The following is a 13,653-nucleotide window of genomic DNA, read 5'->3' as shown; positions in this document are numbered from 1 at the left end:
ACCTATTTATGTGTTTGTAGTCCCTGCTTGTTAAATGTGCCCACCATTACATTAACTCTATTATCTTCTCAGTGTACCCCCCCAAAAAGAAAACCACCCTATCATGTCACTCTCCAAGAAACACATTCAAATTACAGAGTAATAAAAGGTATATCCTTTCATCTTCCCACTTTTACATTGTGTAAACCTTGCCGGGTGAAAAAGTATACTATACTAGCTCATGTTAACACATGAACTGGGTTCTCTGCTCCTCCCTGTTCCAGAGACAGCTATATCTCCTTATACACAGTGGTGAAAGTCAGAGTGAATGAATTTGGCCATATTGGCACCTGGTTATCAGGGATGCCTTCTTATCTGGCAAAGTGGAGATTGTTGAAATCAATGAACCCTTCACTGGCTTCAAATATATGGTCTACATGTTCCAATATGACTCTACCTGTGTCAAACTTAATGGCACAGTCAAGGCTGAAAATAGGAAGCTTATCATCAATGGGAAAGCCAGTCACCATCTTCCAGGAATGAGATCCCACTAGCAACAAATGGGGTAATGCTGGTACTTAGAATGTTGTGGAGTCTACTAGCATCTTTACCACCATGGAGAAGGCCAGGGCCCACTTGAAGGGTGTGGCCAAAAGGATCGTCATCTCTGTTATTTCTTCTGATGCCCCTATGTTTGTGATGCACAAGAAGTATGACAACTCACTCAAGATTGTTAGTAATATTTCTTAGACCACCAACTACTTAGCACCCTTGGCCAACGTCATCCATGACAACTTTGGCATTATGGAAGGACTCATGACCATGGTTCATGCCATCACTGCCACACAGTAGACTATGGCTGGCCCCTCTGGAAGGCTGTGGTATGATGGCCATGGTACTGCCCAGAACATCCATTGGTGCTGCCAAGTCTGTGGGCAAGTTCATCTGATACCTGAAGGGGAAGCTCCCTGGCATAGCCTTCTGTGTTCCTACTGCTAATGTATCCATCATGAATCTGTCATGCCGCCTGAAGAAACCTACCAAGTATAATGACCTCAAGAAGGTGGTGAAGCAAGCATCTGTGAGCCCATTAAAATTGCATCCTGGGTTACACTGAGAATCAGGATGTCTCCTATAACTTAAATAGTAATTCTCACTCCTCCACTTTTGATGCTGTCTGGCATTTCTCTCAAGGACATCTTTGTAAGGCTTATTTCCAGATATGACAATGAATAGGGTTACATCAACAGGGTGGAAGACCCCATGGCCTATATGGCATCCAAATAGTAAGAAACCCTGGACCACCAAACCCAGCAAGGACATTGAGAACAAGAGAGAGAACCTCAGTTGCTAAGGAATCCCTGTCCCAACTTGGCTCCCAACACTGAGCATCTCCCTCAAAGTTTCCATCCCAGATAATCATAATAATGGGAGGGCCTAGGGAGACATACTCTCTTGAATAACATCAAAAAACTTTGCTGCACCCCCCCCCAAAAGACACAAACAGAGGAGCTAAAGTATGAAAAGGATAACAGAAGATAATGTCACTTCATGGGACAGAGAACTGGTCCATAACTGGCAATCATCTCTTTTAATTTGTTGTTCCATTAACCATTCAAAATTTTTATTTCAGCTTATGATAAGTAATTACAATTGCTTACATAATATACTGCAGGTTTTCCAAAGAGATTAAAATTTTTTTTCCTAAGAAGGCAGGCTGACATGAACTGGGTTTCCCAAAACTCCCTCTACTTGTGGATAGTCAACTTTGTCAGTAAATATATAGTCATTCTGTTAGAACTTATATTTATCACAGTACTTCATGTACTGTATAAATTTTAATTTTGATTTGCCCTCTACTCTGTTTCTCCAAATTCTGTTGCTATCTTAGCATAGACTCCTGCTAGGAAATACTGAACTTTAATGGTACTAAATTGATCTGAATGCATTGGAGATGGAATACACAGAAGTGAAGTTAAAAACAAAACAAAACAAAACAAAACAAAACAAAACAAAACAAAACAAAACAAAACAAAACAAATCCTTGGGTGCAGTTTACTGAAGCGATTGTAAATGAAGGAGAAACCTTACTTCCTCAAAATGAGTGAAAACTACCCAAATATAGGTACGTACAGGACAGTATTCAGAATGCCATCTATCTTTTCTCCAACATCACTGACAAAAAACCAGCTCTTTCCTTGGGAGACACGATGAAAGAAGCAGTCTGAAATCTTATTTATTGTTCCCATAATCATGAACACACGTGAGAAGGCTATTAATGTGAATACAAGTTACTGAACCACAGCAAAAGGTATATTTGAAAATCCAGAAAACAAAATAGCTCAAGCACTAAGATCAGAAATTAATAAATGGAGCCTCATGAAACTTGTGTAAGGCAAAGAACACTGTCAGTAGGATAAAACCTCCAACCCTACATCTGACAAGTGCTAATATCCAAAATATATAAAGAAGTCAAGAAGTTAGACAATAACAATCCAAACACCAAATTAAACAATGAAGTACAGAGCTAAACAGAATTTTTTCAATAATAGAATCTCTAATGGCTGAGAAACACTAAAATGTTCAATGACCTTTTTCATCATGAAAGTGCAAATTAAAACAGCTCTGAAATTCTACCTCATATTCATCAGAATGGCTGAGATTAAAAATTCAAGTGACAGCACATGCTGGCAAGGATGTGGAGCAAGAGGAACACTCCTCTACTGCTGATGAGAGTGAAAACTTGTACATCCACTCTGGAAATCAATTTGATGGTTTATCAGAAAATTGTAATTAGTCCTAATTCAAGACCCATCAGTACTTCTCCTTTGTATATACCAAAAGATTCCTTACCATACCACAAGTACATTTGTTTAACTATGTTAATAGCAGCTTTATTAATATTATCAGAAATTGGAAACAATACAGATGTCCCTCAGTTGAAGAATGGATACAGAAAAAGTGATTCATTTACACAATGGATTAATATTCCACTATTAAAAAAGCAGGACATCATGAATTTTGCAGGCAAATGGATGAAACTAAAAACTATCATCCTGAGTGAAGTTACCCAGACATCAAAGGACATGCATGATGTGTACTAACTTATAAGTGGGTATTAGCCATAAAATCCAGGATAACTATGCTACAATCCCCAGACCCAGGAAGCTAAATAGCCAGGAGTGCCCAAGGTAGGATGCTTGAATTTTATGCAGTAGAGGAAGTTAGATAGACATCAGAGGTGGATGGAAAGAGGGACCTGGGTGGGAGAGAGGATGGCAAGGAACATGCAGTAAAGTGGGATCCAGTATGTGGAGAGCAGGGGAGAGAGAAAGGAATGAGATGATCTTTATAGCCACAAAGGCCACTTTCCTTGGGGTTTGTAGGAATAGTCTTCAACTTGAAGTAGTGTGAGCCGCATCAGATAGTACGGAATCAGGATATTTAAAATTTCAAGGGTAGTTACAATTTTCCACACTATAAATTCCTAATGCCCATATTGGTACTTGTGGCTTAGCAAGTGTCCTATGTTCCATTAAGATTATAAAAAAAATAGCATGATAGTTAGAGGGTATTATAATTTATTTTATTTCCATTTCCCAGAAATAACTAATTCTATAGTTGACTATTAGAATACAAATGTTTTTCCATTGAGAGAAAAGGGTGGTATCAAAACGTTATTTTTTTTACAGAAGGAATGAGAGAAATAGAGAAAAGCAGGCTCCCCTTGACAACATTGGGAAATGAGATTTTTGAAAAAACAGTTTTAGCCCATTGCATAGCATCAGCCAGTGGTATCAGGTACAGCAAATCTAATGGAAAGGCAGTGACATATTGTACAATACTAGGACCAAATGGAGTTGGTCATTTACTTAGGGCCTTCCTCAATAACATTTCCTTCTTAGGAATATGATAAAAGACTACTTCTTTGCATATAAGACAGTTAATATATGTTTCTTCACTTAAAGTAACATTGGAAAAATTTGTCATGCAAAGCAAGACTTTGTTTCAGTATAGATCCTCTGATTCCCAAATTGCTCACAATTAACCCATGACTATAGTTTTTGAATCAGACATCCCTAATCAAGAGTTTTAAACCAAATTTAAAGATTAAGAATTTGCTGTAAAATGTATTATTGTAAAAGACAATCAAGGAATCTTAATCAATGTTATTCAACACAGTAGGCATAAAATATTTTGTATTTTGTATCTAATAACCAGAGTACAAGTATTGGAAGTAGAATACTAGCTAAGACTATTGAAAATGAATAAAATCATCTCCCAAAAAGAAAACATAAATAATAAAAGTAACAGCCAATGATTTGTATTTAAAATCTCTAAACCTACTTTCTTTAGATTCAGTGTAAAGGTGTAATAATATGGCACATGGGTGGAGGTAAACAACTTTTTACCATCTTTTTAATTTATAATGATTTAAAAAAAAAAACAAATACAGTACCTTTTGGCACATCTCAGTCATAAAGGAAGTTCTACAAACTTTGACAGAACTTGCGACATGCCAAATGTACTCACAAGTCAAATAAAGGTTTCCCTATCAATTGTGATCACAAATAAACATTGATCTCTTAAAGTCAAATTCTCAAACACTAATTTTTGCAGAACTCTATGATCCACAATAATACCATAGTCAAACTGACAAACACACACACATACACACAAACTTTTTTCATTATCTCTCTTATTTATAACTTTATTTAGTACCTTAATTCATTATTATCCAGTTGTAGATACATCACACTGAAGCAAGTCTAGACATATTGGAGGCTGGTTCCTCTGTCATATACTTAAATGCACATACATATAAACACATACATGGATAAACATACACACAATCAAGAGAATAGAGGCTATGAATTTTATTTTTGTTTTTTGTTTCTTTTTGGTTTTGTTTTGTTTTGTTTTGTTTTGTTTTGAGACAGGGTTTCTCTGTGTAGCCCTGGCTGTCCTGGAACTCACTCTGTAGACCAGGCTGGAGACTATGAATTTTAAAGACCGTCACAGTGGATATATCTTCTCATGTTTTCTGATTTTTCTTTCTTCTTTTCTCTTTCTTTCTTTCTTTCTTTCTTTCTTTCTTTCTTTCTTTCTTTCTTTCTTTCTTTCTTTCTTTCTTTCTTTCTTTCTCTCTCTCTCTCTNTTTCTTTCTTTCTTTCTTTCTTTCTTTCTTTCTTTCTCTCTCTCTCTCTCTCTCTCTCTCTCTCTCTCTCTCTCTCTTTCTTTCTTTCTTTCTTTCTCTTTCCTTTATTACCTTTCCTTCCCCCCTCTTTTATTAATTCATTATTTATGATTTTACTACTTTAAGAAATTTGCATCAAGTGAGATTATCTAGTTACCACACTGAAGGAAACCTTGAGATACTGCTGTTGCTTCTCAGGTCTTTTGTTTATATGTTTGTCCCTTTTCCTTTTACAAATATTTTTATTAGTTATTTGAGCATATTGTTCAACATAAGGTTTGATTGTATTCACCTCCTCTCTCCTCTTCTTTCCTTCTCTGTGACTCAGAGAAGATGGAATCTAGCCTTTGAACTTCGGCCGCGTCACTCAACCCTTCTGAAGGGACGTTGGCTTCCTTCTCTAGAAGTAACGTTCCCTGCAAAGGTTAGAGTGGCAGCGACAGCATCAGTCATCTGAGCCCAGGGAGTACACAGGTATCTTCAAACACACCTGCACGGACCTGCTTCTAATAAAGATAAACCATGGACCAGAATCCGGAACAAATGCACAACAGCACTGTGAAGGCCCGGGTGGACAATACTGTGGAGCCTCCAGTGAACATCACTGGGGAGGCTCCGGTGGGGGAGTGGAATGACGTTAGAGAAGTCCATTTTCAGACAAAACTTCAAGCTGCCATGTTAGATATTGCAAGTCTCCAAAATCCTGTCTCTGAAAACTCATCGCAGTTATCAGATACAATGCAAGAGGCTTCCTTGGAGGGGCCATTCGGCTTGGGGCCTCTGGTTTTCCCTTCTTTGCAGCGTTTCAACAACATTAACTATTTCCTGATCTCGTTCTGTATATTATCCCTATCTCAAGGTAAGTTGGAGGATCAGGATTGCTCTGGTAAGTCGAATCATGAGATAGTCTTGAGGTTGACTTGGTGGTAAAAGAGAGGGTATATGACCCCTGGCTTATTTTCCAGGCATGAGTGGAATGAAAGTCAGAGAACATAATTCTTTCTTGTTATTTCAGGTCTTTAGCCACCTGCCTGCAGGGTACACTCCACACTGTGGGTATCAGAGTCTGGCCTCCAATAGAGAGCTGATGGGAAGGTGGCATTAAGTTAGCTCATGTTATTTGTTGACCAACTTAAATTCTGGGTCGAATCTTTTCAGTATTAAAATACAGTTGAAAACAGCATCACCATCATGAGATCACAGTGGTTTCTGCTCACAATTTTGAAAACACTCTGGCAAAGTAATTTTCGGGCAGGATCTTGTTTTCTCATCTCAGTTGAGGGTTTGGTGAGATTTGAAGTAGTCCACATCACAAGAAGGCTTCCTATCTTTCCTCCTCTATTATTTTAAATACATATTTTTATTAATAACTTATATTAATATAAAAAACTCACCTTTTTGGACTATATTCACTAAATAGTTTCAATTCACTTCTGAGCTTACTTTTATTTGAAATTTCTCTGGTTAACTTGGAAACTACATTTACCCAACGACTTCCTGCTGGCTCTAACACTTAGCTGTACCTAGCAGTGAAAGGCTGGGGCAGTAGGTATCAAATGTGTAGGCAGAATCTTCTGTGGTTTTCAGATTTGGGTGGTGATTTTGGCAGCAGGAGCCACACTTGAGGTTCTTGGAGTTAAAGTAGGGAATAGATACTCGATCAGCATCAATCATGAATATTTCAGCAGCACTGTGCTCCTGGGTCTGGCCCTGAGTCAGTAAGCAAGCAGCGAATCAGTTGGTTCTCACAGATTTAGGAGGTTTAGGAAAAATACAGACTCCTGGGTCCCTGAAAATGAAGGCGTTTTTGACATGGCCTGACCACAGCCCCTTTGTGATTGTGATCCAGCTTTCCTTGCAGACATAGGTTTTAACTGAAAACTTTTTTATTTTTAATCCAAGAAATGCATTATTTTTGTAGCTATCCCCTGTATCAAGTTGTTTTGCTTATTACAATTTTATTCTTTCCATGCTGGATGGCAGTTGTATACACATTTATACACATTATACAATTATTTACTTAGTGCTTAAGAAACATGAAGCAATTTACAAGAATAGAACGATTTGAAAATATATGTTTTAAAAAAATGAAAATGTTCAGATAGGTTAAACTTCAAGCACAGAATATGAGCTATGGGAAATTCCTAGCAATGGATATGTTTATACATAGCATGCTATCATTTATTTAATGTTCAAGAAAATGAAAAAAATTATATTGAATGTGTACATTGTTTTTCAAAAAGATTAAAAATGGTCAGAAATGCTAAACTTCAAGCACAGAATTCTAGCTCTGGAACAACATTATATTTGGAAATACAAGCTGGGTTCCAGGTTTTTTTTTTAATGGCTTCAATTTTACAAACTAGGTAAAACATCCATTTGTATTCTTTTAATTCTTGATAATTGATACACAGTATGCTTAAAAACATTGATGAGTTAATAAAAAATAATTTATCTTTAATAAACTAATAGAGGAAGTCACAATAGCTTCTAAATTAGAGTAAAAATATTCATGGGTAGTAAAATTAATTTATAGGTTTTACTCATTCAGAATATTATAAATCAGGATAAATTAAAGATTTCTTTGATTATATGGTTATTTAGCTTGTCGGTTAAAACGTGTTTATTGCCCTTTTTCTTTTCTTTGACTTTTTTAGGTACTATAACTGGTCTCACTCATGTGAGTACTGGAAATTTTGAGAAGGATTTTTATCTGTCAAGGGCAGAGAAAGTTATATTGACCATCTCTTATGATCTTGCATCTTTATTGGTAGCAATACTTGTAGCACACTATGGATGTAAAGGGAACCGGTCAAAATGGTTGGCAGCTGCTGCCTTTTTAGTAGGACTTGCATCAATTTTATTTGCCATTCCATACTTGAAATATGAAATTGTACGTCCGGTGAAAGATAGTGAAGGTGAGATTTTTCAAATATTCTATCATATACTAAATTATTTTTTTAAATCACTGATTCAAATTATATGAAATAATTCATGATGTCTGTGTATTCTCATGTAATGGTGCTTATTGACTATTTTCTGTAGCTCTCTGATTTATCCCTCAAGGAAGAAATGATGCTGAATTTGTTTCCATGCATGTTCATCAGGCAGCTAGGAACCACACTTAATTATAGCTCTTGGTGATCTGATACAATCTATTGGCTTCTACAGGCATTGACTTACACACACACACACATACAAACACACACACATATGCACACACACATATGCACACACACAAAATTTACAAAAAATAAAAATAAACTTTATAAATTTGTTATCAATGCTGGGAAGGTGCTATAACAGTAGAAACTGGCATTTTCCTTTTGCATCTTGTTTATATAATCGACATTTTTGCACATATTGTTTTACTTGGGATTAGGAATCCACTGCTCATCACTCAGAATATTTTCTAGGTGTCTATTGGCTGAGAAGCAGACGTAATCATTTGCTGAAAAGTACTCAGTTCTTTCTTTCTTTTTTAAAAAAATTTTTATTAGATATTTTCTTCATTTACATTTAAGTCCCCTATACCCTCCCCCTGCCCTGCTCCCCTACCAGTTACTTCTTTCTTGAAAATGATTTATTTTGACAGTTTATATCTTCACTAACCCCTTTGACTAATATTTTAATTTATACACACACACACACACACAGAGAGAGAGAGAGAGAGAGAGAGAGAGCAAGAGAGAGAGCACTACTCTTACAGTGATGTCTCCTGATTTTATTTTTCTGGTGTTTACTTTTTGTGCTTTGTTGATTAGACACTAGGCTTATCTTCTGCTATGAGTGCTCATGAGTTCTCAGAAGTTTCATGGTATAGTTCATCCATTTCTACTTTTAATTTTACATGTTCCATGATTCCAACTGTTATCTACAATGATGACAGATCCATATTCAAGACAAATGTAGAACATGTGTGCCTCAACAAACAGGCAGACCTGATACTTCACCAAGTCATGAAAAATTCAACACAAAATCTCTTGACGAATTCATGAAAATACTCATCCTATATTGTCACTACTTTTTTTTCTAAAACTTTATATAAAGTGACCATCCATACCACTCTCATACTGACCACATTCTCAGCAGAGGAGAAAGCTCCCATCACTGAGCTTTAATTGAACTCAGGTTTTTGATGATACCCACCAGTCAGTGGTTCGTACTTACTCAGAATGAAGGCAAACTTCTTTTCTATCATTAGGACCAGTGGATAATGAAAACCAGCTTTGTCTGATTTTCCTAGTTGCTACTTCCCTTCATTTGCAGATTGTTTTCTGTCTGCCAGCGTGACATATCAAAATCGTTCAAACCTCCTCTAGTGAGTGCCCTCAGATATTTTATCTCATTGTCCTTTAATCTCCTGCTTGGAAACCTTGGGATCAAGTCATGCACCTGCCTCTTTCACTATGCCAGGTGTCTGCTGAGTTCTATGATGAATCTGCTGCCTCCCAGTTGGAAGGGTTTCTTTACAAATAGATCTATTTGCCTGAAAGTTATCACAGTGCAAATTCTATTCTAACCTTTGAAAATATATTAATCTTTCTTACTGAACTCCTAAGATGTCCTGTGTTGGATGAAAAATTATGTCACAGATGAAAATTGCCTTAATTTTTTAACACTGACGTTTTACTTTGGCATACAGTTGTCTATCAGTATTCTTCATTTTTTACTCCAGTTAAAATGAAGGAGCTGTCCTCTAGTGATCCTTCTGAGTGCTCCTACCTCATCCTTCATTCCATTTCTCATCCCCTTCTACTGCTTGCTGTCTGCAAGGTCCCCTTCTCTATCTGTTCTCACTAATGATTAAACATAATCAAATTATTCTTGTTCCATTTTAGAATTTCAAATGCCTCTTAATTTTTTTTGTTTTTTATAATTAAAATAAATTTAATTTTTACCCCTTTTCTTTTCCACCTTCCAGTCCCTCCCATATCTCATCCTCCCAACTCCCCATGTTGTTCCCTCCCACAATTCCTTACAGTACCCAAATTTGTCACTCTAATATTTATGTTCTATTACTATTATTGTTACATATTAATTTTGTTTTATCTGTTTGAATGTTTTCCATGTGGTATGTATGTATTCCATGTGCATGCTGATATCTAATAAGGTCAGTGAAACTGTCAGAACCTGGACCTGGACGTACAAATGGTTGTGAACTGCCGTTTTAGCTGCTGGAAACAGACACTAGGTTCACTAGAAGAACACCAAGAGTTCTGGGTTGCTGAGCCACCTCAGCTCCAAGTCCTTCTCACCCTCAAAGAATAGCAATCACAGTAATGATTGTGGTCAATTCTCCTTTTCTCACCTGTTGAAATCTTGTTTCCATACATGATTTTGTGAAAGACCTCTTCGTGTTGCTTGATTATCTACACTTATTTATTTGGTGAACTTCAACATGATTTTATGCAAAATGTTGCAACAGAATTATTTCCAGCAACTCACTAATGGAAGTCATATATTTACTGTAACAAGAACTTACTTGTTGTGAATTTAGAACTCTAATCATTATTTGTGTTAGTGAACACTTTCTAAATCCTGATAGTTTCTCTTTTGGGGCTTGCTATGTATGCTATTATATGTTATTTCTAAACTTCAGTTTCTGTAACAGAATCATTTTTATTCTTAAACTTAAAAAAGAAAAGATTCATTACAGCAGTGGGATCCATTTGTTTTCAGATAACATTCAATAGAAAGCTGAGAAATGTGATCCTTAGGAGTATGTATACTAGTAAGTTCAACTTTCTAGAACGAGACAGAAGTAAATAGGCTTAGGGTATATTGTATGGTTATAAACATAGTGAAAGCCTCCCCAGTTTTATCATGAAGTCAGATTGGATATTTAACTCCATATGTTTCCTTTCAGCTCTAAAATTATACCTAGAGACAGTGTAAAGAGATAATCTGATTTTGGTTGTACATTGAATGATAGCTTGCTTGCTGTGAAAGAGAGAAAAAGACATACAGAAGTATTGATATTAATTACAGAGGAACATAAAGGAGGGGCCACCAAGTTAGGGAACTGGATTAGTCTCATAAAATTTTGTAGAATTATTTGGGTCACACACTAAAAGACACTAGCTAGAATTATTGGGAGAATAAAAGTTAGCATGCCTTACAAATACAGAGGCAGATGTTCTCAGCCAACCATTGGACTGAATGTGGGGTCCCTAATAGAGGAGTTAGAGAAGGGACTTAAGGAATTGAAGGGGTTTGTAACCCCATAGGAAGAACAACAATATCAACCAACCAGACCCCCCCCCCCGAGCTCCCAGGGACTAAGTCATCAATAAAGGAGTACACATGGCTGCAGCTGCATATGTAGCAGAGGATGGCCTTGTCATGCATCAATGGAAAGAGAGGTCCTTGTTCCCATGAAGGTTTAATAAATGCCCCAGTGTAGGGGAATGGAGGGCGGGGAGATGGGAGTGGGTGGGTGGCTGAGTAGAAGAACACCCTCATAGAAGCAGCGGGAGGGAAGATGTGATAGGGTGTTTCTGGGAAGGATGGAAACCAGGAAAGGGGATAACATTTGAAATGTAAATAAAGAAAATATCCAAGAAAGAAAAAGAAGTAAGCATGAGTTATAGTTGTGGCATGCTTAGCTATGGATAGGCTCTCCAAGGTCCAGGGAACACTGCAGAAGAATGAAAGAGGTAGGTGGGATGGAGGGTTTGGGAGGTAGTGTGAAATACTGAATTTAGCAAAGAAGCATCTTTAACTCACAGAAGCTATAAATATTTGCACATAGATTATTCAAGATAATCTACAAACGTATCATCATGAAAGGGAAAGGAAAGCACAATTCGCCATGCATTCCTATGTATTTCTATGAAGCTAGATTTTGCTAATGTAGAGTTCAGCAGTGGGGTGCCTAACAAGGTGCCCATGCTTCTGAAAATAACTTCATCTAGTAAACAACTGATACACAACTCATGGAGTAATTGAAGAGGTGAAAAAGAAGAAGCAGAAGAAGGAGGAAAAGGTGGGGGAGCAGAAGAAGGAGAAGAAGCAGGAGGAGAACAAGATGAAGGATAAGAACACAAACAATGAGGAGGAGGAGGAAAAGGAAGAGGAGGAGGAGGAAGAGGAGGAGGAGGAAGAGGAGGAGGAGGAGGAGGAGGAGAAGAAGAAGAAGAAGAAGAAGAAGAAGAAGAAGAAGAAGAAGAAGAAGAAGAAGAAGAAGAAGAAGAAGAAGAAGAAGAAGAAGAAGAAGAAGAAGAAGAAGAAGAAGAAGAAGAAGAAGAAGAAGAAAAGAACAACAACAACACAACAAAAACAAAACAAGAACAAAAACAAAAAGAAAAACAAGAAGAGAAGGTAGATTGAGTGTCTAATTCAAAAGAGGAAGCCAATCGGTGTAAGGGTGAGGCAGACAGAAAGAGAAAAGAGATGAAACTGATCAGAATGCATCACATACATATTTGAAAATGGCATAAAGAAACCAATAGCATACATTATGCATTATTAAAAGGAGGAAAAATGACCAGTTTAAAGAAAATCACAATTTGAGACAATTTCTGATTTGCCTTAAAGTTACATATTATTATACAGAAACTAAGCCAAATAAGGTTTCATTAGTGTAATAAATGTAGTATTCCCTTTAATAGTTTTTCTACAATATTTCAAGAGAGTATGTTAAACTTCACCCAATATGCTCATAATATATATGATTTAGTGTCACCTGCTTAGCTCCACCAACCTAACAAGTATAATGAGAAGTAACCTGTGACCCAGGGGATTTAAAAATCTAATTGGTAGATTATCACACAGTCACTATGGTGGTGTTGGTGATCTCTGTTTATTTGTTTGTTGATACAGGGTTTCTTTTATAGCACTGGCTGCTCTTATAGCCTTGGCTATTCTGGAACTCACTGTGTCAGTCAGGCTGGCCTCAGCTCAGAGATCCTCCTGCTTCTCCTTCACACATACTGGGATTAAAGGTGTGCCCCACAACTATCTAACTTTATGACTTAATACCTTGTTTTGATGATCCTATGTGTACTTGTCTTGTTGCTGTAAAAAAAAAAGTCAAATACAACTTAAAAATAGGAAACATGAATTTTTTTTTAACTCACTATTTCAGAGTGCTACCTCCTCAGTTACTAGTCTCCATTGACTCTGAGCCCATAGCCAGATAGAAAATTGGGAGTGTGCAGAGGAATTCTGTTTACCTTATGGTGACTAAAAAACATAGTGAAGATAATTAAGGAGATGTGACAAGGTACACCTTTCAGAGACAAGGTTGTATCTCTCCCTCACAGTTTCTCAGAAGTCTCCAAATAATATCAACAAGGAAATAAGAACTGAACACATGAGACTTTAGAGAGGCATTTCATATGCAAACCATAATAGCATATTACTGAAGCTCAAGAGTCAAAAATAGGAAATTATTTAATCAAAAAAGTGTGGATGTAAGCTGGGCGTGCTGGCGCATGCCTTTAATCCCAGCACTCGGGAGGCAGAGGCAGGCG

The 13,653-nt window shown here is 36.9% G+C and overlaps 1 protein-coding gene and 1 pseudogene across 1 annotated transcript in view; both read left to right on the top strand.

The window, feature by feature from the left end:
- The first annotated feature begins 386 nt into the window (after positions 1-386).
- LOC110302198 lies at positions 387-1,266 on the top strand (annotated as a pseudogene).
- Positions 1,267-5,600: 4,334 nt separating this feature from the next.
- Slco6a1 (solute carrier organic anion transporter family member 6A1) overlaps positions 5,601-13,653 on the top strand; it is a 71,349-nt gene continuing 63,296 nt past the window's right edge. The window contains exons 1-2 of the mRNA XM_021161990.1: positions 5,601-6,035; positions 7,834-8,094. Of these exons, the coding sequence (XP_021017649.1) occupies positions 5,699-6,035; positions 7,834-8,094 (598 nt within the window). The 5' untranslated portion in view covers positions 5,601-5,698. The remainder of the gene's footprint in view (positions 6,036-7,833; positions 8,095-13,653) is intronic.

This window comes from Mus caroli, chromosome 1, assembly GCF_900094665.2.
Source record: "Mus caroli chromosome 1, CAROLI_EIJ_v1.1, whole genome shotgun sequence".
NCBI classification, from domain to species: Eukaryota; Metazoa; Chordata; class Mammalia; order Rodentia; family Muridae; genus Mus; species Mus caroli.
This window is presented reverse-complemented; position numbering and strand designations above follow the sequence as displayed.